This window comes from Bactrocera oleae, chromosome 2 (assembly GCF_042242935.1).
Source record: "Bactrocera oleae isolate idBacOlea1 chromosome 2, idBacOlea1, whole genome shotgun sequence".
Lineage (NCBI taxonomy): Eukaryota > Metazoa > Arthropoda > Insecta > Diptera > Tephritidae > Bactrocera > Bactrocera oleae.
The window spans coordinates 5,803,244-5,829,996 of record NC_091536.1 but is presented as its reverse complement, the minus strand read 5'-3'; the positions used below and the strand labels follow the sequence as shown (position 1 = coordinate 5,829,996).

The following is a 26,753-nucleotide window of genomic DNA, read 5'->3' as shown; positions in this document are numbered from 1 at the left end:
AACTGTTCCGTGAGATATAGCATTTTGAGTAACTAAAGTTTTGGTTTTATGAAAAAAAGATAATGTATTTCACGTATTCATGCCAAAAAGTGACTTCATCACCCGGGGAAGAAATCATTTCTGATGATTTAGAAAATTTCGTACAGTCTATAGGAACGCCGAAAACAATGAAGCCAGTGGAATCTGTTGCGCATGTAAACATAAAAAATCCACAAAATAGTTTTGGATGACCCAAAAATGAAATTGATCATGTCAGCTATCTAACTAAATATGTTAAACGAACTTCTAGGACACATTTATATTATATTATTATGAAGAGATACTCGTAATAATAGGTCAGTGATTAGGCTGCCGCTTAAAATTTTTAGAACATTTACTACCAACATTTAGTGGTAAAAGAATTGAAACTTTTAGTGAGGGCAGAAGCGCCACATAATTATAAATATCAATAAATTTGAGGATCTACAATAAAACACGCCCGGTCTAGTTTAATAATCCGATTTTAGACTAAAACTTGAATTGCAATTATTAGTCTTTCTCTCGTTTAAATGTATGAAAATGTACATACAAACATATACATATATATAATTTGTATTTATAACATTTATGAAATTTCCTTGCCTTTTTACTTTCAAATATTAAATTTATTCCTCACACTTAAATAATTTCAATGCAAATCTCTACGATTGATGACCGCTTATTTTGGCGTTCTTTTGACGTAAACAAATATTTCTGGTATATACTCAATTGAAGAGTTGTTGTTGCCAGTTGCTTTGCTCATGGCTAACAATAATTTGTTGACAGTCAGTAATTCATCTATACGGTGCTTGCAAAATCTGAATCATGAAATTTAATTGCAAACAATACTTGTATGTTATGGTGGGTATATAAGTATTATACAAATGCGTGTTATACTGCATATAAAATACATAAGTAAATATAAAATAAATATGTGAGAAATAAATAAACGAGACACAAAAAAAGCCATTAAATAAAAATTCTAAATGCTAGTCAAGTACAAGTTTCACAATAAAAGGATTAAGACAGATTCAGGCAAAGCAAGTTTGTAATGCAGAAATATATGTTATTCTGTATTTTTGTAAATTAAAAATCTGATATGTGCTGCTAACACATGAATAGGTAGCTTAATCCGTTGTAGACTGCATTATATGCTGACCATATCGACTTTAGAGTCTGAAAACACCAAGTTTGCAATTAAGACTATTGTCAATTCTCCAAAATATTTAAGCTTTGAATGCAATAACATAAACTACAACAACATAATGAATTTTCATAGCATGTTTTGATAGTTAAGCTCTAATATATCTGAAAATATATTTTATAAATATTTTCTAATTCCATCGAAAATTCTAAAAAGCTCCATTATGTGTAAGGTTTTGTGTAAACACACAATTTTACCTCCAATCGAATTTATTGCATACTGCATGGCCTGAAATATTTTTTTGTTTTATAAAATTTATACCCCCTAATATTACTAAATTAGAAATCTAGTAAAGAGTTCAAGAAGTTTCCACCACAATTGTAATGAAAATATAACTGAATCTCTAAAATCGGTTATAATTAGACAGTAATGGTTGTGAGAAAGCCAATTGTGAAACAGATTTACTTTTAAAAATTCTTTCTAATAAAAAAAACAAGCGTTAGCTAAAGTAAACTTTATGTATGTCAAATAAGATTATGTTGTTGTTTTGCAGCGCTAGAAAATATTTATCAATTTTGTGGAATGCTGCCGATTTGAAAGCCCTGTGCCGCATATATATTCAGGTTTATTGCTGTTACGTGGGCCCGACTGTCCTGGGAACAGTTAAATTAGGTATCGTTTATAACTAAAATCGAACAAACGGTAAAATAACAACACCTAAACTGTATTTAAGTCTCTTCATATACATACGTACATATTTCAGAAATCATTTATATTCTTTCATTGTAAACATGATTTTAGACCTCAAAATTAATACAGAATGCCTCTCTTCAAAATCGCACAAAATTAAACTCAGGTGTTTTGTCATCAAGTCACAGTTCAAAACATATGTACAATACATATACTATATACAATATAGCTTACATATGCATATATTTTTTTACAACTCGATTTCAATGCATGAAAAGCGGAATTCCTAATGAATGCTGACTTAGGGGCAAATGAACCCAATGCCAAATATATTCAGATGCCTGAATAAATGATTCAATTACCTATATATGTTTGTGTTTACTCTTGCATCTACCTGACAATTGGAAATCCAATAAACCAACAATTCAACTTTGAAAATCTACAATAAATTGAATTGATGTTGACGGGTATCGGCACGTCAACTAACACACTCATATATACACATACACATACAAACTAAGTTAACAAATATTAGTATTATATGTTGTAGAGACAAAGGCTAATTGTGATACTGCTCTAAAATCAACATAATAAGATTGCAGAAGATACATAATAAGTGTAAAAATATGTGCAGAAGTGCGCCTATGTATTAAATGTACCTATATATAATATTAAATCACTTTTACGACTTAAAAAATTATCAAAACGAAATTGATTATTGTTAAGGAATATACTAAATAATAATAATAAGAATTAAGGAACTATAATTCCTAGCAATAACTAATTTTATGGAACAAAATGAAGCGTCTTATTATTAAGTATAATATATGTTTTATAAAATAGCAGAATTTTGAGTCAAATGTCGCAATTGTACCAAAATTCGGTAACTATTGTATTATTTGTACAGTCCAAATTTTAAATTACGCACCTACCCATATGTACATACTGCACCAAAGATTACCTTTATAATGCGAAGTTTTGATTAGTCGAATTCAATGAAGTCAAACCAATGTAAACGTTTGTCATTTAATTTAATTACCACATTCTTCTTGTAAAACAAGTGTGTGAGAAATTACAATAAAAACTGAAATAGACTGCTGATTGATTTTTGAATATTTTATTGAACCAGTCTAACATCCATATTACACTAACGTCAATGGACATGTGATTATATGATTAATATTTGAATATCGAATAACTCTGTTGGGATGGAAAGAACAATATTTCAATCTCAATAGTTATATTGACAATTAAAATGTGAGATATAAAGGGTCGATATGAAAAATTTAATAACCGCCTTGGATTTTATATATTTTTTTAACTTTGATTTTTACGACTTCTTTGCACTACATAATTTATTTATATCAATAAATAGAAGCTGTTTTTGCTAGTCTTTTCAATACTCTTTGATCATCTCTAAGTTATCTAGAAAATTTGGGAGGTAATATTTGCTATGAGCTTAATGTAGTTCGAGAATGTCCAGCGTATACCTTGCGCTTGCAATAAATTCACAAGCAATAGTTAGGGTGCGTTAAATCTGGAGATTTGGGTGGCCGATACTGTCTTTTTAACATCAGATGTCCAAGACGCCCAGACATCGAACTTTTGATGTCGAAACTTTAGATAGGAATCGTCAAGACCTTTTTCTTGACCATTTAATGGAAGACATAGAGTGGTGAACATGCGTCGATATTGATTTCCGTCGAGTCTTTCATTTTCTTGGAAAATTTGGTGCAAACTCTTTCGTCACGCTTTTGGTGTTTTATTGAGTACGAACGATTTATCTGTTCCTCCCTTTACTAAAATTTTGATAAGTAACCATGCCAAACAGTGTTAAATTTAATCGTACATGTGGGTTAATTCAGCTCAAAATGGATTATATTCGTACTAGTGTTAAAAAAAAACTTTAGATCCAGAAATTTTACAGACTATTAAAACAAAAAAGCACGTATAAATATATATACACATATCAAGACCTTTTAATCTGTATAACAGTGCAATGGTAGTTTAAATAACAAAAACTACAAGCAACGTGCATTTATAGCTTTGATCTTTGTAACCTTTTGAGAGACTGCTAATAGCAGCAAAACATATTTTAATACAAACAAAAACAAGTAAAGAACACATTCAATAAGCATAAGCAAGAAGCAACAACTACATACATCCTTAAACTTGTAGTGTAAAATGGAAAACACGACAGGATGGCTGCTCCTCGTGTCGTCATGTCGGCTCATGCTCACTGTGGTGGCAATAAAGACATTTCAAAACTACATGACATTAAAATTAAAATGCTTACGCAGGAGTTTGATGAATGCACTGCATCAAAAAGAGGGAGCCTCCCTTGGCAAAAGGCCGCGAATGGGAGCTGTTTGAATGTAAGATATGTAGGTAAACCATAATACACTCGAGTCGAATCTATAATATGAATATATATATATATGAAAGTAGACCATACCGCCCGAAATCACAATGTTTTCGCCAGAATTTTTGGAATTTATTTTCATTGACTACCACGAAAATAGCAAAAGAATCAATAACCAAAATATTAATCTGCCTTATTGAACCGATTGGACGTCGAGTTAAAAGTTAGGCCAAAGGCAATTCAAAGATTTTCTTTTAAGACTGAATGGTTTCACAATATTCTACTTTTCGGAGTGGTGAAAAATTCCACAAATCAGAGCTAATCAAAATCGGCCCAGTCGTTCTTGAGTTGCGTAACTAATCCGACTTTTTTCATTGACATAAATATATATTTGAAGTTTCCGAATCTTTAAAAAATTGTCTCCATGCTTTCTATTACAGTAGAAAAATTTCGTAGACCTCCGATTGTTAGGGATTAGTTAAAGTGAATTTTGATAAACAAATTTGTTTTCTCTTCTATTGCCTCGATTAGATGATTAAGTGTCAATAAAAATTATACTTCGAAAAGATCGACCTACTGAACAATACTACTACTACTGTATTTTGCACAAAAACGAATTCTAGATCCTACTCCTCGGAGAATCATGCTATGCGATTGCCTCCAGGACTACTATTACAGGTTTCTGGTACTGGAAATTGAATTCAAATCTAGGTTTATTGATGGCCAATGTAAAAAGCCGTTTCAGCAGCTATTTTGTAAAGAAACTTATAATTTTAAAAATATATTATATACATTATTAAGCAATACTATATTCTGTTATATAAAGAACATCTCATTGAGAGTTCATAACTGTATTTAACATCGACAATAGAAAGCTCTGCATATCTATATATGTACTATCTATATATTTCACGATGAAATCAACTTAAAGGCTCTGTTAACCATTTTGACAAATTATTCAAATTTTCAATTAAAAAATATGAATAAAGTAAAAACTATTCTTGAAAAGAACTTTAACTTCATATACTAAAAGGCTTCCACGGTTGTATTGTACGGATTTTACCACAAAAGCTCACATTTTAACTCTTTGAGTCAGGCATTTAAAACAGTACTACTATGAAAATATAAACATACTATTTCGAACCAAAAGGTGAATTTCGCGCTCTGCCAACCATTAGCGCTAAAATGTAACTAAAATGCTCGGGCACTTTAACAGTCGTAAGAGAAGCTTAAGTCGAGTAAAGGGTAAAATATGGTGCTGCATCTAAAACGTTCTCTACAATAATTTAATTCAACTACAGAAATTAAATATTTGGTTGTTATAAATAAATACTTGAGTTACAAATGTTTACTCGAATAAATACAACTGAACAATTTGAACTGAACAGTCTATAACTATTAACCAACATATTCGATATAAGCCATTTTTGCATACGAACACAAAAATTACTGGGGGTCGAAGGCGCATATATGCACGTCAGAGTAATTAAAATTGTGGGTAAATCCAAAGAGGAGCGGTCGTGTTCCGAGTACTTTTAAAAGCGTCAGCGTGTTGCTGGTTGATTTTGTGGTAAAACCTGGCGGCACTGACAGCTTGAGGGAAGTGAAGAATGTAAGTGCAAAAGTAGGAATACAAATGTGTGATGATTTCATTAAATGAAGCAGAGATTCACACTTTCGTAATTTGCGGGTACATATGTACATACAAATCTAGAAATATTTGTATACCGACATATATAATATTTATATATACATATACATATACACAATACAATGTGCTCCAACAAGGACATAAACATTAAAAACCCAAGCGAAAAGCCATAAAACAAACAACAACATAATACGATTGATAAAAACAAAAAGTAGACTAAAAGCCACACAACATTGACGACAATTACAGTACGGTGAAGGAGAGGGGGCCGTAATTTTATAATTGAAAATACGAAATTTTGGCGGCGTTGCCAAATACTGATATTTAAAAACACATACACACATAATAACACTATACAACAAAGGAAGGACTACGGAGAAATCGCTTCAAGTAGAATTGGAGAGATGTACGAGGAAGTACGATAAGTACGTACATAGCTACAGCTACATTCGTTGGCACCGTTAATTACTAATGTGTGATACATTATCGCGAACGACCAAAGTCAATTTCAGTCGAATCGAATTTGTAGTTTTGTTTTGAGCATTTATGGAAGTGTCCGCCGTTATTTAAAAACTGCAAAAAGACCAATTTTGGTCGACGTTTCGATTTTTGTTTTTGGCAAGCCAAACGGAGAAAAAATCTCAACTTTTCCAAAAGTTTCCTTTTTATTTTGTGGACTAAGTATGTACATATTTATGGAACCGACCTCGTAGATATGCATGATAATGAGGATATATGTATATTATACTAAAGGAAAGGAGAAGTCGCGGCGCATTTAATAGAGACAGTAGGAGATAGATACAAGTGTGTGTGTGCAGAGACAAGTAAAATTTTAATTAATGCATTTTCAATGATGAGCACGCTGCTCGTAGCGGAGGCTTACTTTTAAAACCAAGCGCAAGCTGGCACAAGCTGTGGGTACCGTGATAATTTTGTGGGCGCGCAATTTACCTGTTCAGTTGTCACCTCGCCTTCAGACTCCACCAGATCCTGCTGAGTCTGCTGCTGCTGCACATAATTACTTGCCGCACTCTCACTAACTGCATCATTACTACTATCACCAGCAGTTGACTGCTGCTCGGCTTCCTGTCTTTCACGTTGCGTTTGCTCAAAGCTAAGTGCGCCCACCGATAGAAAGTCATCCAACCACTTCATTTCGTCTTGTGTGAGCACTGGCAATGGCGATGTAGACTCTGCGTTATCTTCATCATTCACGTCAGCCACGGCTGACGCTGTTGCCGCTTCGGCTACTGCGGTCGTATCCTCATTTCGCGCTGTCGCTTCAGTACTTAATTGTTCTGGCATTGTGGCGGCAGTAAGGATTGGAGTTGGTGTTGTTGTTGTCGTCGTTGTTGTGGAAGTGGTAGTGGTGCTCGTTGTTGCATCGCGTCGTTTCAAATCATTCGTGGCGAATGGCATTGATAGAATTTGTGATTCTAATTTGGACATTTCATCGTCGGTCAGCTCATTTCGTGTGCCGCCATTGAAGAGCGCATTCCTCGTGTATTTATCGTTAAGCGCCTTGCTGCGCGCCGCCTGATCGGTGAGTGTGTCGTCCTCGCTGGTGCAGTTGGTGGTGCGCAATTCACGCACTTTGTCACCCCATTCGGTGCGCAACCAGGGTTTTTCTATTATCACCAGTCGGCAGACCACATCGGCATCCTTCGCCTTTGTATCGACGGCGTTGAGTACAATTTCGTAGCGCACACCGTCGACGATTTCGCGAAATGCATCAATAATATTGACGAAATTCATAGAAAGCGGCAGAAAAGTCATTGCGATATTCTGCACGCCAATCAGATTCGGTGAGAGGTACTCACGTTCGCCGGGATTCAGTACGTGCACTCGCTTCACTGGCTCCTCAATGACAGCAGGCCGTCGTAGTAGTTCCTATTCGAAGCGGTAGCGGATGGAAGACAATAGTTGGTTGGACGTTTTTGTTGATTGGTTCATTCAAGGATAAGTTGATTGATTGATTTATTCCAATTAAAACACCACACACCAATTTAACGTACATATACACAAACATTGACGAAAGACAAGAGAAATACATATGTATAAACGTGGTGTCTATGTAGTTGGATTTAATCACGATTTGCGCATAAATAGGTTAGGGCAAGGCAAGCTTTAGGTGCTAAAGTGTACGTATATGTGCGTGCGTGTGTGTGTGGGTGAGAGCGTGCGTGTAATTGTGTACTGTCTCATACCAAGTAATGAATGCTTTTTATGTTTTTAGTAAGAACTTTACCAAGCGTTGCACCGAAACCCAATTAAAATACGTATGAATTATTAACGTTTATGAATATTTTTAGTTACAAAGCGGGTTTTAAATACATATAAAATTATTTGTGAAGACAGTGAGTGAATATATAAACTAATATATAAATGACATTTTCCATTCACATAATACACACATGATTATTTATTAACTCGAGCTAACCGAAATGGATTTTAATGACTGCCTGTTATTTCGTTACCGTAGGGAGCATTCTAGTCTAGAGATTTGAAAAAGTTGAATTTTTCTTTTATTTCGATAGATAGAGCTGGTGTCAAAATTGCACACATTCAGCTGCGAATTGCTTCCTCTGTCCTCAGAGCTCAAAAGTATATTCATTCGAGAAATTTAGCGCCAATGTAGAAGTAGTTGGAAAGACGGAGGTCTATTTAAAGCAATCATAATCAAAAATGGTATCGAAAAGTTGGAAGATCACTTTAATCGATGTATTGCTCTCGATCGCAACTATATATTATACAATATATATTAAATAAAATCTTGTAGAAAACATGTGTTTTTCTTCAAAGCAATGCGAACTTTTCAGCGTGGTTGGTAATCGGTTAAAAATGGATTCAAAGCAATCCACGAGTTCTCATTTTGTTGTAACTTGATGAATTGAATAACGTCATAATACTCAAATCTAAATATACCAAGTTTTTTAAAATAAAATATTTAATATAATGAGCGCCACATATGCTAAAGTATGCTGACATTATCTAATTAACCCATACCCAAATGTACATATTATATGTGTGTATAAAAATGCGTGCATATGTTTGCTTCTCTTCATTTAACTGAAAGGATTTAAAACAATTTTACTAATGTGTGCTTTCTAAGCATGAATGTACAGTATTGGCCAAAACTAAAGCACTCAGTCGGGTTTTTTTGAATTTGCTGTTTTTCTTAAACTAAAATATTAGAAATAAAACGTTTTTGCATATATGTTATGTTACTATTTTATATTGATATTTATACCCTGGACCAAGTGTATTAAGTTTGACACAAAGTTTGTAACACCCAGAAGGAAGCCTCGGAGACTCTATAAAGTATGTATATTAAGTGGGGGGGGGATAGGGTTTTTACTGTCGAAAATCAATTTTTTTCTCTTATCTTATTGTTTAACATTTCAAGAATATATCCTTAAAATTTTAGGTCGATAGAAGCTTATCTAAGCAATATTCTTAAAGTTATTGTCTTATTAATCTCCTGGCCTTTAACGCTCCAACCAATAGTTCATAAACTTTAGACGCGTTTTCCTAAGTCCGTGTTCACTGTCATTTCAAAACTACTTGACCGATTCATTTCAAACTTTATACACATTTTCGACATATAAAATACCGCCCCTCTATTTTAGTTCAAAAAAAAATGTTTACATTAAGAGTGTTTTCCACCCTCAAAATGGAGACATTTTAGTGGAAAATGAAAATTTAAATAGCCGCCAAAAATTTTTAAATCAAAACAAAATTATCAGAGAACGTTGGGGGGAAGATTTGATCATATTTTAACTAATTTTTCTTGGTTTTTTTTCGGATAATTTCCAGCCGAGTTATGGTGAACACCGCAAATTGTTTTTTTTTCTCAAGACGTTCTGGGGGTTACTTTTTTGTCGAACAAAATAGTATTGTTTCCACCAAATAAAGACAATTTCTTGTTTGTTTCAATTCACTATAGCTCAAATTGTTTGGACGGTCAGCAATTGAAAAATGTTTGTACAGCACGCCAGAGGCTCAGTTATAAGTTTTTTACCAACTACGATGGATATGATGGTGAAAATATGGGTATATAATGGGCACTAAAAGGGGTCAATACAAATAATAGGTCAATACATATACGTAATGATGCAACAAATTAAATAGTGTCAATTAGGTGGCGGTACCAACGGATTAAACGTTATTACCACATCAAAAACCAAGGTGGAACCTTCTTACATGGTGAATACATATTAATTTAAAGTGCTCAGCTCATTATCTTGATCCAAACTAACTATTAACACGAAGTTTTTCGAATTTTCATGATAATTGAGAAAAATCCACTAGGAGTATGCTTTAATTTTGGCCAACACTGTATATGTGTATATCAATACATTATAAATATAGATGTGAATGTATATACACATATGTGTATAAGAACATATAAACATATTAATGTATTATTTAACAGATAACTTGTGCTATGTTCGTATATGCTTACATACATACACACAAATGTAAAAAGCATATAAAAATAAATAGTTAACAATAGAAAGTAGAAAACTGTATGTCAGTTAAATACATTCGAGAGAATTCACTGAACACATTATATAATCATAGGAATTTGTACTGAAGCACTGAAATTTCCATACCGACCATAAATGCATTTCATTACAAATTTGTATTTGAAAATGGAATTAGTTGAAAATTAAAACTAGCAAACAAAAGCAATTCACATAAAATATGTTTATATATATACATGTACATGTAAGTATAGATGTGACCACAGGCTAACCAAAGCTTGTTGGCCAACGTTTTACATTAGTTTTACATATGATAAGCTTTGCTAGTAAGGCTGATAATATTTTAATAAAACAAAACGGGAAATACGAAACAGAAATAAGGAAAAAAGTAAATAATTATGAGCAGAGGGGCTTAATTTGCAAGCGCGTTCAGCACATACATACACACAAAGAGTCATGAGAGCATTGCATAGAAATGCATTAAATATAGATGCACCGTTATAAATTTCATTTAACAATAACTGTAAAGTGCTTTTGAGTAAAATATGTTGTAATATACATACATCATAGCTCTCCACTTACGGGAAATTCGATTTTAATGGGCATTTTTGAAAATTCACATTAAAATCGACATATTTAATTGGCGAAAATTTAACAGCCTCCACAAATTAATTAATTGCACCTAAGGTGATAATTAAGCTTATATAATGTATATCATAATTCACTGATATACGAGAGCATATTGCATATCAAAATTTCACAAAAAGATAAAAAACAAAAGCAAACCTCACTAACGACTGCTGGTTATTACAGTTCAAGCAAAAGCTCAAAAGCTTCAAATATTGTATAGCGAACACAAAATTAAAATGAGAAAGGGAGATTTAATTTCCGATAGAACCAGATTTTAAAGCGTCTCAAACATAAGATAATTAGACATTTTAAAACAAAATTCTATCATTTTCTTTGGGATTAGTGCATTTTCGACTCTGGTGAGTAATTTTTATACCCTGAACAGGGTATATTAAGTTTGCCACGATGTTTGTAACACCCAGAAGAAAAAGTCATAAATTCTCATCTGTCGGAATACAAACACACCGATCAAACTTAAGCCCCAGTATGGAAAACTTTATTTATTGAAAATTTATCTTCACGAAATTTTGTACAGATTATTGTCCAAGGCAACGCTACAATCTTCGACCAAATTGTTCAGATCGGACAACTATAGCATATAACTGCCATACAGACTAACTGATCAAACTCAAGTCCTTGTATGAAACATTTTTTTCACACCTTAGATATCTTCACGAAATTTGACATAGGTTATCAGCCAAGACGGTGCTAAAAAAAAACTTATTTGAGAAAATCTGCAACACCGGAACCATCTCCATCATTTCCCACACTGGATTTCAGTACAAATATCGCTTGTAGTTAAAATAAGTTCGATCAAACACACAGTCAGGATTGGGGCGACTGTCATAACTAAATGGAAACGCTCATGGCGATATATACAACTATACCTTGAGCAACATGCTGCACTCGGGTATAATATAGCGAGCATGCATCCAGTTAGCTAGTCGTGCTTACTTTGTCAATACACAAGCCACTAATTAATGAATTAAAAGTGAAAGGCAGGAAAAACTGAGAGCAAAAGATGAAATCAATTAAACCTAAATGGTTGGTGCTTCTGGGGCGTGAAATGTTTTTTCAGTTCGCTTGCGAAGGCGATGACGACGGCATCTAATAGAAATTTCTATCACGTTGCATCGCGTAAACCGCAGACACCGCTTTACGCTTCCACGGCACAAACGCTGCCGCTATTGCAGGAAAAAATTCGGAACTGAAAATGCAATAAAACAAATTAGCTACGAAATTCATTTATAGCCGGTTGAACGCTTTTTGGGGGTTTTTCATTTCCATTTCAATGGTTTTAAGCAACGCTCCATCGATGACCGAACGACCAAGCGAGCGACCGAACGATGCAGTAGTTGCTCTGCACTTACGTACAACTACAAAAACAGCTTGCTCATCGCTTACAAAACACTTGACTTTGCCGCTTTTTTATTTTTGTAAACAAATATGATTTGAAATCACAGCTTAGTAGGTGAGCGTGTGTGCGTGGACAAATTGCTTTTAAAGATGGTTTCACACACAATTCTTTGATAGTTTGCGTGGAGAGATCGTGGTGTTGCCACATTTAATATTTTTTATAGTTGAATACTATCTAGATACATTTTAGTTGCATAATTCCTCTTTAAAATTTTAGTTGTCTTTTTTATTGACAAATATAAAAGATACATAGTACTGTTTAATTAATTTATTGTACCTCTTGAAATGGAGCTTCACACAATTTACAAGTCTAAAGCTGTCGCTTCACTTTGCCTTCCTGATGTAAATTTGCATGACAACAAGTTTTATTACTTAAACTAAGCCACTAAAGCTTCGAAGTCTACACTGACCTTAGCAAAAGCTTGACGTCGTGTTTTACACATTTGTATTTTATTGCATAATAAATAATAAATTTTAATTGAATACATTATATAATCCAATTTAGTTCTTTGGACTAGTAAAATATTTTTGGAATAGTAAAATACAGCAAAGCTAGTTATTGTTATTAGTAAAGAGTTAGAGTAAATCTAAATTCCATCGTTTTATGTTGAACGTACGTATTGTCATGTCAATGGTATTTAAGATCAGGGTTGGAAATAATGAATTCAAATTTAATTAAAATTTGAACCAAAATTTTTTTTGGGATTAAAATATAAAAATTTAATTTTTAATCCAAAATTTTTAATTAAAAATTCACAACCCTGTTGAAGATAGCTTTTCCCGATGTATTATCGAAATATGTATTCAATTTTTAATGGGGTAAAAATCAGCGATCATTAATCGGTCTTAAAATCCGTTGGTTTCAGAATTCAAATTTCATAAAAATCAATCTGCCATTTCGAAACTCCGTTTATTGGTCGTCCATTTGTCAAACAACATCAAACCAAAATTTCTTGTAGACCCCAGACAAGTGTGTTATTATAGTACGAGCAAAAGTACGTTACCGAGCTCTGGCCACGACAATAAACACAAAGGTTGTTAAGTTTTTGAAATTGAAGTGGCTCATCCAATTGACATTATTTTTCGATTGACTACTCATATCAATATTTGCATAAAATATTATGTTCAATGAGTTGCTTTGGGTTCTTTCACAAAATTATGATATGCAGCCTGCGATTGACGAAATGAAGAGAAACCCGAACATATTTTAGCAACAAATATTCCAAGTTTTACTTTCAAAACCAAACTAAGCCGGTCACCTTTCTCATTTACCTGCTGCTAAGAATAGTTTTGAAAATGGCAAAGATAGTGTGGATATGGAACTATTTTTCTAGATTTTCAGATATTTAGGATATTCATTGTATTCCGCCATCAGTTCTATGACGTAATCATAATTGTGAAGTCTCGTTTTTGAAACTTTGACAGAGAAAAATTTAATTCACAAGGTCGTTTAAGAAAATTGATGTACTGAGTCAATCGGCAATCAATCGAGTTGTGCCACTTTTTGTTATTAAAAATCTACGCTATTTCTATGACTTTAATGAGAAACCAGTAAATAAAAAGTCTATTTAACTAGCATAGTTATTTTTTTGGTGGTTTAGGATCGGTGTCACCGCTATGATCCTGCCGACAAAAACAGTTTGAGTATTGAGTACAAAGAGAGAACGGGATACGGCGGTTTATGATTCGTTCAGCATAAACTGATTTGTCATAAATCAGATGATGCCTTGAAAATGAGTATGATCACTGCTCTTTAAAAAAATTTCTAACATCAAATATTAATTTACCGCTTAATTCAAGCAGTATATTTACACAAGCAATTATGTACATAGAATAGCCGTATAGTAGACTAAGCCCATTTAAAGTAATTATTTATGACATTAGTGGCTATGGCAACATCAGCAATGTCAGTTCTACATGTAAGTAAGTAAGTGATGGCGCAATCTGCACTTTAAACGGCAGTGCTGCTACTGACTTTATCGCCAAAGGTAACTACTCGCATGGCGATGTTGTTGTGGCAGATGATTTTTAATATTTATAATTTTTAATTTTTACGCCACCGACTTTGATATATCAGCCATTGCTTTTGTCATTGTAGCCAAACGCGTTATCATGATGATGCTGCATACCGCTAACTAACGGCGCGGATGATTACTGAAATTTCGAGTTCGCTGTCATTTGGGCAATGTAGTTGACCGTAGCCGACCAACGCGTCTATTGGCTATTTGGATTTGGTTCAAAGCGATGCAGTACCAAACATCAAAACGTGGTGCATATCGAATAAATTGCCATTTACCAATTACATAAGCCAGCGGTGGCGGGGCCATGTTGGTTTGGCTTGACCAAAGTCAACAGCGTACAAGCAAAAGGCCGACCTGCTCAATCGTTCAACGGGTTAATGGTCAGCGGCCTGCGGGCTGCGGCCAGCAACATATGCCGTAATATATAGCAACTCACATGATAGTGATGCCTACAGCAGTAAAGCCATATAGAAATACACACATTATACAACGGAACTTTATAGAGTTGAGCCGGCACGACAGACGAAAGGGAAGAATGCCTGAGCGGTTCTGTGTACTCAGAGCTCAAAAAGAACTTCTGGAAGAGAATATATAAATTCCGTATTCGTTTTCTAGTTCAGCCCTCCCCTATTATTGGAGCTCAGGAGACATCAGCAAAACAGGCTTCTAACAAACAACGGATTTGAGCTTCCATATTTTTTCGGACTGTTGCTGAGTCATTCACAATTTTTTCAGTCATATCCTATTTAAAATAGGCAAAGAAGTCATTAAAATTTGTGAAAGCCTTATTCATGCGTTTCTATAGTTTGTAAAATATATGAAAGCATTGGTAAGCTGTCGAATATACTGCTGATATGGAAGAACTCCTCATAAAATTCATCAACCACTTCGAAGTAATGAACAAAAAGTAAAGAGCCGGTTCGGTGAAAACTTCTCGGAATAATGTAGTATTCACATTTCTTTATTTTTTATTATTTAGTGTCACATAAAGACTACTTTAAGTACCTAAGTTTGTTTCAACACGAACAAAAAATATTTGCAAATACTCCAAAACTCATGTAATGTAGTCTAGTAATAAGAATAGTAGCCACACCTCACTTCAATTTCAATAGATTCCCTAATGGGTATTATTGATAATAACAACAACAGCGCATATTACCAAGCTCAACTGGGTATTTATGCCGACTTGTTAGCAATGAAAACGCAGAAACAGTAACATTTGGATAATCAAGCGGCCAGCATGAAAGTGTAATTTCAAAATCCAAACAATTGGAAAGCTTTGATGAGTTCAATCGGAAAATAAGATGCAAAGAGGGAATTGTAAAAAGATAGGGCAGGGACTGAAAGAACGGGTTATTACATAATTTATAACAACAAAGTGAATAGGCCTAAAAGTTTCCAAAATAAATGAAAACACTCGAGTTCACACGAGCAAGCTACTCATTAGCATTTAATTATGGCGCGCCGACTAGATCCATAGACGGCGACACAAAAAAAATCAAGGGTTTGAAGAGGAGCACAAATGTGCACATGACGGCGATTGTTGTTGTAAATATTATTCCAAATGAACACTGAAATGCTTTTATCCTGCGTCTATAATCAATACCGACGACGGCCAGACGAGTCGCAACTAAAAATAAAGTTATTTAATTCATTATTTTTGTCTGCTAGATTGGGTAACCGAAATTGAAGAAGTGTATAAATAATGATATAGGTATATATATACATATCTAGACATTTGATTATAAATTCAAAAGTTAACAAAAGCAGAAGAATAAGAAGAACTGATAACGCATTGATCATTTAAAATGTGATTCCACTAAATATGTAAATTTCCAATTCACCAGCTATCTCATTAAGTCAATCGACAGACTGTCTACCCGGTTGATGGTCGTACATACGTTGAGGTTTTTTGTTGTGGCCGTAGTCAGCACTCTCGATACTTCAGCTTTTTAACTGATTTACATAAATTCACTTTTGCGCCACAACAGGCGGACACCAGCCAATATACAATATAGATAAATGGACGCTCGCGTTGGAAGCTCAGCTGTGTATAAAAATACGTCGATATGTTAGAAGAATGGAAGTTTGCGCAAAAGTAAAAATAAATTAAGTAAGCGACAAACAGCATAGAAAAATTGAGGCTTTTTTGAATTTTTTACTATCAGTTTTGAGGAAGGACTGAGGCTCGTACAAACGAATATTCGTTGGGTATCTTGGGTTTAGGCTTTATACCGAAGTTTGTGAAAACACATTTACATGAATCGACGCAACACTGACAATAGTAATATTTCGATGACATTGAGAAAAAATATTAAAATGATTGTAAACTGTCATTTTAACAATAGTTCAATTTCCATTGAGAAAAATTATTCAAACGACAATAAACTGGCAATTGGAGCTGCTGAAAATGGCCACTCCATTAATCGTAGCAAAACCGAATTGGTTTTATTCACTGTGGACACAGTCGGTAGGTGTATTGTCGCGAATGCTGCTCTCAGACTCAGAGAAGCTGGGTACATAGATGACTGTGAGCCTGGGCACTATGGAATCCTCTCGATCAACACTGTCAGGAACTATCCATCAACTCCAGTTTTAGGCTTCGTAACCACTGTAGCGTTTTCCAAGCGGGAGTGGCCGCCATAATAGTAGGAGTAGATCTACTGATCCGGAGCACAGCCTTCTTCAGAGTGGAGACTATTTACTATCGATATCAGGGCAGTGAGCTTAGTTAAAGACTCGCTGACTGTGCGCTTAAGACTAGTGAAGAGATGTCTAGACTCATTATCTCTAGCATCGAGTTACTACTTGATTATATTACTAGGTTGGGGTGCCACATATTTTAGACATCCAGGTGAAATAGCGGAAATAGTAATAAAGCACCTAATCAGATTTGTGATGGGTCGATAGCTGATACCTAACCACAGGAGTTTATCATCTGGCTTCACAAAGGACTGTACGTAGCAGTGTAAGTGTCATCACTCGCTTTTATATTAGCAATAAAATAAATGACATTTGGGAAAAGTTTGTCAAAAATATGGCATACATATATGTATATATGTAAGTCACCAATGAATTCGATTGCGATGACTAAATCTAAACAACTCTTAATTGTAGACAATACATACCTATTTCATAATTTGGTGTGAAATTCTATCTAGTTCTGAGTAAATTTGCAAAAATTTGGCAAAATTGATTTAGGTCGATGTAGCGATTTGCCAGACAACTCTCCTCCAAGTTATCACCAATACGAGTATAGATATATGCAGATTCATATAAAAGAAATTACAAAAGGAAACTTTAAACTTTTCATAATCGTTTCTTTTAGATGTTCTCAAACCTATAAAGCGGACTCCAGTACCGTTACCTCAATTAAATTTTGTCACCATTATCAATTTTCTAGAACATTAAAATTGAAAAGGCAATCAAATTAATTTCTCGCATATATGGAGAAGTGTGTAAGAGTATGTACGTCACTGAGTACGTAATTTCAGATACTATGATTGTATTGCATACAATAGACGCAGCTTCATATAGCATATATGTACAGGGCTTCTCAATAGGTAGTCGTTTTTTGCTACTGGCATTAGCAAGATATTGGCTAATATTGTACTCTAACAAAGCTTTTGCGTTCTGTTTTTCGAGCTTTGCAAGCCCATAGCGCTGAAATATAGCAAGATCAACAAAATGTTTCCAAAACCATCGTTTACCTGGAACAATTCGCGGCTTTATCTCACCAACATTTTTCCACGAGAAACATTTTTCAATTACAGAAGCGACAGGTCTGAAGGATTATGTAAACTAACATCTAACAGATTGCCGAAGTGAATTCAAGTGTTCACTAAGGTCACATCATTATGAGAACTACTTGACCCAATCGAAACCACCTTTAAGAATTTGTATGTAACAGTAAAAACATAAAATTATTGCATGCCAAGAGCAACTCAACAAATTAAATTTATCTTGCACAACTTACAATAGGAAAGTGTAAAAGTAGTCGAACAAAGGAATGCAGTGAATAATATGAATTCTAGTAAAGGCAAGCGCTCGATTTTCCACTACTCTTCTCACGCCAGATTAGTTCGCATAAGGCGCATTTACGCTGCGACTTTTGAAATGCATATGTTCATTGGAGTATATATTTAAGTATTGTTTCAATAAGTTCGCAACAAAAGAGTATAGAATAATAGTATATATATATATATATATATATATAAGCAAGTACGATGACAAGTGGCTATCAAATCTAACGATATATTAAGCTACATATATAAGTTACCTATATAAGTACTTACTCGGATTGTTAGGAAAGGTTAAATTCGTAAAAAGTTCTGGTATAGATTAATTATCTACCGGTGGTTTGAAGCGGCCTCCTGCTTTGACGGCTGGAACTGATAGGTTCAGTAAATAGGCGGATATTCATAAGGTTACGAATAATTCCAGGACAGTTAGACACGCCCGTCCGTTGTGATGCCCAGAATTTCTAGGTATGGATAACAAAGACCGTCGCATATCGACCTAGAGCCTGCCACAAATTTATTGAGGCGGCTAATATCAATTGCGAATATGGCGGGTCTCACTGTCAACGAGCTCAAGGCCTATATAACAGCTCTGTTATTCCTGAAAGAAGTCGCATTTGGGAGAAGTACCTTGATGTCTGACACTTCTGCTTTAAAAAAACTACAGTGATCTGGCAGTCTGAAGTAAGAGTTGATTGAAAGAAGACTACCCCTCCAACCTTCCCCTTGAGCTTCGATCATCCCCACATATTCCTCGGAGGTATGTGCGCGGAGAAGATGCCACTAGAAATAGGCTAGCGGTCCATGTTGAGACATGCATTATAAGGATTACCGACAGCCATACGTTTTAGATTTTTATCACGACTAAGACTTCAGATAAAAAAGTTTAAAATGTTTACTAGCTTTTCCTTTTTTTATTTCTACAATATTTATAATATTTTTGCAGAATATCCGGAGATATCTAGTCGATTGACCATCCTGATCATGATCATCTACAAGTAAATCAATCTTTATCAATGGTAATTGACTTTTAACAAATGTCCATACGCAATTATGGCTTGTTTTTTTTTACGAACAAAAAGTAGTCTTGCCTTAGAGAATAGGGTAATCTTAAAAAGCGAAAAAAGAGTTGAAAGGGCGCTTTTAACACATGCTATAATATCCACTGAGTTTTATAGACAGAAATCACCGGTAAATTTGAAGCTGCAGTAAGAAAAGCTTTATAAAAATCTAACAATACAGTCTAAAGCAATTATAAAGCTTAACAATAATACGATGAATTAACAGTACTATTACTGAAAGAATAATCATTTAACACATAAAAGAAGTTAGACAAAGGCAATTGAGCTGCCAACAGCTGTCGCTAAAAAAAATGGACTGGTAAAATTTGCATTAAAAATGTTTCTTTGAGCTTGACTAAAATTAAGGCGTATTTATTTATCTTATTGACAATTCTCTGCTGGAATTCGGCAAAGAAGAACGTGCGCTTCCGGATGTGGAATTGGCAGGCAGACTCGTTTTCTTGATTGTTTTTTGTTTTTCTTTTTATTGTTATTATATCAACAGGCTTTGGCATATAAACACTACGAGCGTGCATATAATGTAGTCAAAATTTTACATATACATATATGAAAGCATGTGAATGAACACAAATTCGAATCCGGCAAGAACGTGAACATCACGAAACCGGTGAAAAAAGTTAGACACATCACTCTTCCAACGACTGCATGAGTAGATATAAAAAATAAAATGAAATACAGATGTCACGCATATGGAGTGCAAACATAGCATGACTATAAACTTAAGCAGATTTGCGATTTGCTGTTGTTGTTGCCTTTTAAGCTGTGGGTGTTGAACACAGCGGCGAACGCTGGAAAGGCACCAAGTGACAAAGTAGCGTAAAAATACGCTTTGCGCGCAAAACTGAAGCAAAAGTGTTAGATCACTTGATTTGTTGACTTACAGTTTGCTGGAGAATTTAACCATTCATTCGCAGCTCATAAATTTCGCTCGCCTCATTTTGCATACACTGTGGTTCCTGTGGAAATGCGAATAAATTGCACTTATCCGCCGCTTTGCCCGTATTTGTGTGAGATTTCATCAACGCTTGCATGTGTATGTGCGTACAAATTTTTATGTGTGCCTTTGAAGAAATATCTTTGGTATGGGAATCTCAAAATCTACGTACATACACTTGATAAAGCAGATAAATTACAGTAGTTCATGAATGTGTACAAAAAAACGTTAACTTCGGTTGCATCGCAACAATAATACCCTTCGGTAAAACTAAGTTCTTGTATGGAATCTTTTTTATTTGTAAAAGTTATTATAGTTTCGGTGCAGCCGAATATGTATGACAGCTATAAGTTATAGTGGTCGGATCTGAATAAATTCTTGCACCGTTGCCTTTTGGGTGTGACAAACTTCGAGGCAAAACCTGTTCAGGTATAAGTATTGAGAAATCCCAATTATTCGGCGAAATAACGATATATCTTAAACGAGCTGAGAAAGGTCAATGAAGTAAAGAAATTGGAACAGTATTTCTTTACGAAACCGAAAATCACATTTTCGATTCATTGAAGCCGTTCTAATAGATTTCCGATTAGATTTATAAACCAGTATTTATCAACTTGAACCTCAAAATGTTCAACGGAGCATTCGACTACAATAAGAGAATCCGTTATGTTACAAAAATTTGATGACATGAGGGAACAAATATCGACTCAAAGCTACAATCAAGAATTTAAAAACAATTAGTGGGCATAATCAGTATATTACAAAATCTCGTGCGTAACTGGACGCTGGCTTCCTTGCATCGATTTATGTCGTTGCTGCGATAGTTGACAGTCCTTGGTCGGATAAAAGTCCAGGCTCGATCCGGTTACATAGACACGACAGTTCTGTTAACGACAAAATTTTCACTGACTGCGCTGTGTACATACAAGTATATACATATGTTGTTTGACTTGAAAACTGTGTTGGAATAAAAGAACAGTTAAGTCGTATGCACAATGCTTAGGCAAAATAAAATAACTGCTTTTATGCACATACAAACCGATTTTTATACTGCAAAAATGCATTGGACTTATATACGAGGGTGGTTTGATAAGTCAGTGTCATGATGTTGGTATTTAATGACAGCAAAAAAACAATAAGACATAAATTAACATAACATAAAACAACATAAAAAAGAGAAAAGATCGAAGCCAAAAAGGGAGGTTTCAATATTATTTGGATTTCGTAACATTAAGTACGATCACCAATACATATTAAGCAGAAGAAAAAATGACTTATTAGAGATCGTTGACCAATCCTACTGGCGAAAGAATAATGATGATCCTATTTGTACTTGAAAAAAGCTATGTACATATACAAGTATATTCAAGGATTCAAACATTTTAACGCTCAATGCAGACGAATTTTTGCCATGTTCCAACAACAGATCTTTATTAGGATTCCTGCGGATAATCCTCCAAAAAAGGTAAAATTATAGTCAGCAATGTTAAGCGAAAACTTATATTCGCTGCCGACAATCCTTTAAATCATAAACCGAGCTCATGAGAATTGTATTTTGAGTTTTTAGTGAAAGTATTTGCCGAAAGATATTGTATATTGATCTTCAAACAGAGTGGGAACAATTGGGTTATGATTTTCTTGTGATACAGTATGCTTACGATAAAAAAGAAATCTTATTCCAGTATGTCTTGTTTATAAATTGACAGAAGCAGCTTGTTGTAGAGCTATTTGGGCCGAATAAAATATTTATTGAAGTAAAGACTAATATTCAACAAAGCCCATGAGGGTAAAAAAAAACTGCAAACAAAATTTATAAAGCTATAAGTAGACTGTGTAAATTGTGTAATTTTTTTTCGGAAATTCTCGAATTAATCAAGTTGCGCTCGTAGTTTTGCATAGCACCACAAATTTGCCGCTACTGTGATAGCTGCTTATGCGCTTTAACATATACTGACTTATATAGTATAAATATATGTACAACTTTGTTGTAAGACTTTTCTTTAAGTCGCTGGCTGGCAGTTTCCGAATAGAAAAGCCTGCGGCGCAATTGTCAGTTGCATCAATTCGATTTGCGATTTACACACCAATAAATATAGGCACATACATATGTATATGTACATTAACACATATGTATGTATGTGGGCATGTGGACATACATTTATAAATACAAAGGTATAAATATGCATTTTATTTGGTTTTGTACCCTTTGTTTATAAAAAAAAATCACCGGCGCCGTTTGCCAATATTGGCTTCCGATAATTTAATGTTTTATTTTGTTGTTTACAAGGTTTTATTGCAAGGAATTATGTACTTCTTTAAGTATTTATATTTTTTGCGTTTCACAATGAGTTATAACGAGTTTCACATATGGTACTAGCTATGCATGTAAAAATGTGCAAATGTCTACTCGTATGCAATTAAAAGCCAATATGCTGCATTGTCTACTTGTTTTTAGCATGGGTTAATGTACCATTGCGCACATTTGACCTTAATCGCTGACTTGTTTCATGTGATAAGCGTTTTGCGACGATTGACGACTAGCCATGCTACATACCTATATAGTAGATATGATATGTGTATTCAAATTGGCAATGATTGCTACACGGAATAATTTTTAAAAACTATAAAATAAACTAGTATTAAAAAAACTAAAAAAATTTTGAAATTAAATTTAAATTTAAAAAAAAAACGATACAAAATTAAATAAAAATATAAAAAATTAAATAAAAAAAATTAAGCATTACATTAAAAAAAATATAAAAAACATTAAAGTAATGAAAAATACAAAAAAATTAAGTAAATAAAATACAAAAAATTAAGTAAATAATATATAAAAATTAAATAAAAACAAAAAAGTATTTTAACAAATATCAGTAATCTTTTTTTTATAATTTTTTAATTATTTTGCTTTAGGCTACCAAAAAAAGATTATTCTGTAAGGAAGTAGGGAAAAAAAAGAACAATGACCTAAAAATAAAATAAATAAAAGTAAATCAAAAACTTACGTTTTACGTAGGCTTGCTCTAAAATATATACCTAAACATTTATATCAACGCTGAGAAAATTAAAAAAAATATGACAAATTCACTTTGATCGAAAGGGAACGACGTATACGTAGAAAGTGACACTCACAACGTAAAGTTATAAAAGCCAAAGAAAAACCTTCGTTTCACAGGATCCCACACCATTTAACCTAAACCTCGAGGGCTTCGCTCATCCACTGAAAATCAACCAGCAACTAGATTTTTATGAGTTAGACAAGAAGTAGAGGTTGTCATCTAACAGTAAATTTAAGAAACAAGGATCTTCAAAGACAGTTTTTCACAGGGAAAGGATAGATAGGTTTAAGAAGTATGCGAGGAGGTGCTTAGTGTGATGCTAATACTCTAACTACTTCAAAAACAGATGACTGGGCTCTTTCTTCTTCCATTTTCTTGGTATTTAAGAAGTACATGCTCCGGTAAATCCGTCACGAGTTCGCAGAGGCAGCAGTAGCTTCCCGCTAGCTGTCTTAGTTTATCTCTGGAGTCTGATAACCTGCCTGAACCTTGCCAAGCTGTATCGTTCCAGATCTTCATTTGGAAAAGTCCAGACACTTGCAACTTTCAGCGTTTCTTCTCTTCGCAGTTAATGGTATGTGAACACACTGCAAATTCCGGCTTTGTCTATTCCGCTTTCCTAGCCTTATGTCTAAGCTATGTTCTTCATACTACATTTAACATAAAAAGACATTACATTCAACTTGAAAGAGAGGTGTTATCGAGCTGAGAAGAACATACTGAAGCTTTTTCTTATGCCAGCTTTGAACACGGAAATTCGCCGATGACTTCAAAATCAATATATTTTCATTAAAAAGAAAGAAACGATTAGTGTACGAAGTATATGGTCAATTTGAGAACATAAGTAAGGTTTAAATTAAAACTAAAGATTTAAAATTGTATATGAAGTGAAAGTAAAAATGAAAGTAATCGTAGTAGTAGTAGTAAAGCTGGTCGGGGACTGGTTCTAATAGAATGCTATAAATTGTGGGCAATAGGTAATAAACCAGCTGAAGAATTTAGAACCATTTGAATAACTTGCTCAGGCTTAAAAGAGTGTTCCGCTTACAGTCAAAACAACAACAACATTATTTACATTTAACAATAATTATGAATAATTTTAAACGATTGCAATTATTTTTCAAACAATTTATTTCCTTTTTCCTCTTTTAAATCATCTTTTTAATTGTTACTGTAAGCATTTAAAAAAAATGTATAAATGCAAATGAGATTCAATTTGCGGTATATAGTGACACTGCAAACTCATTAGTCAACTGCCATCAAACAGATGCGAATAGTAGTAAGGTTAGCACCGCTTTTAGCAAGTGGTTTTCCGCAGTTGTTAGTCAGAGCTCGTATTGCTCAATGAACTAGCAGCTGTTTTCTTTCGAATATTAATTCTTTAATACAAACTTTTGTAGCCTGAGTTGCATAACTATAAAAAGGTGATAATCACATATAATATATTGATATTAATTTAATATTGTATCCACATTTAGTGTTTATGCATGTACATATGAATGTATATTTATATTTAGCGATTTAGACCTTGCAGAGGTGTGTATTACCTGTTTTTAATTTAGATAATCTTTTAATCAATATTTAAGTCTGGTAAGGATTAAAGTTACCGTTCGTATGAAAGTCGATTAATTTACAATCAATGACACATCAACAGCATACTAAAAAATTATACAACAAAGTTTATGAAGTAAAATTGTCATTTTCACTATGCGAACTTATATCATACACATACGTATCAAATTTGCACACAAGTTTATTTTATATTTTTTTTTACTGCAAATTTTCCTTTATTCTAGTTCAACGAGCAAAAAATTAAAAAGTATGCTAGACATTTCAACTATGGCTCACTTTTATTATGAACCTGTATGAGATTAAATAAGTAGAAACCAATATTTGCGGTTAAATTTTGCAAGCAAATCAATAAGCCAAAAACTTTTTGCCCAAAATAGAACTTAAACCACTGGCTTTTCAGCCAACCACACAGTATATACATACATACATATAATAGTATGTAGTCAGTATTTATTTATATGCACGATTGCAAAAATTTGTCCACAATGTACCGAGTATGCTTTTTACATATGGTACATACATATTTGACTTAAATGTAAACAAAATGAATTTTACAACAATGGAAAACAATTTTGACCGAAAATTCACATTTTTCTTCTTGGGGTCAACAAATCTGTTTTTATTAAATGTCTACTTTTATGAAAGTTATAAAAATTTAAATATATCTTTGGCACTCAATTTTAATATTTACTTTCAGAAAATGTTATTAGCATACAATATTTACTTTGTTTGCATGCAAATGCAATCAAATTTGTGTTTATTTAACGTTTTGGTTACAAATTTTTATATGCAAATATGTGACTGTAATTCAAAAGGAAAATAATGCAAAATATATAATATAATTTAAATTTGTATACCTTGTATATAAATACCTTATAAATTGATAATAAATGCTACTATTTTTTATTAGTATTTCTCGGTTATTATTTTCGGAAATACTCGGCAGAGTTATAAAATATTTTCCAGAAATTTCTTTTAATATTTTTATGTGTACAATTTGCATTCAATTTAGTTGTATTTGCTTTAGTTTTTCTATACATATGTATATATATTTAAAGAAACAAACAACTGCTGCTGTATACTATATAGTACGTATAAATAAATACAAATTGATACAGCAAATAAATCAACGTTTACGACAATACGATTGTGATAACAAATGACACAAATAACTAAAATGCCGTCGTAGTTGACAGTCTTAACGACAGTTTGCTATTTTAAATTTATAACAAAGAAAAATCTTCACATTTACAAAGTTTTAATGCATGTACGCTTAACGCAAAGAATACATTGGAACCCAGTTAAACGCTACAAAAATTCCAATTGTGAAGATATAATTTTTTGCAAACAAAATAACTGACATTATGCTTTTTTTCTTTAAGCTGCCGGAGTTAATTGTAAATGCAAAAATAAAACTAATAAATATAAATATTGTGTGTATATATGTATGTACATAATTCAATCTATTAGATCCGGGAGAGAATAAAAACAAAGTAAAATCACATTATTTAATTTGTTTTTAAGCATGTTTGACTGTAGTTTAGACTTGCAACTTATTTTATACATATCAAGTTCTTTTGAACTCAATTATATTTACATTTTTTGATAACGAAGCCTGATACGCAATTGGTTTTAATTGTATGTTGCTCCCGGTTGCTAGTTTTAAAG

The 26,753-nt window shown here is 33.4% G+C and overlaps 1 protein-coding gene across 2 annotated transcripts in view; it reads right to left on the bottom strand.

Annotated features, from left to right (window-relative positions):
• Window positions 1-26,753, bottom strand: part of CtsF (Cathepsin F) — a 31,844-nt gene that overhangs the window by 4,087 nt on the left and 1,004 nt on the right. Inside the window, exon 2 of one of the 2 annotated variants that reach the window (XM_014235911.3) lies at window positions 6,817-7,755. The exons of the other annotated variant lie outside the window; for it this stretch is intronic. Within the exon in view, the coding sequence (XP_014091386.2) occupies window positions 6,817-7,755 (939 nt within the window). The remainder of the gene's footprint in view (window positions 1-6,816; window positions 7,756-26,753) is intronic. 2 annotated transcript variants of the gene reach the window in all.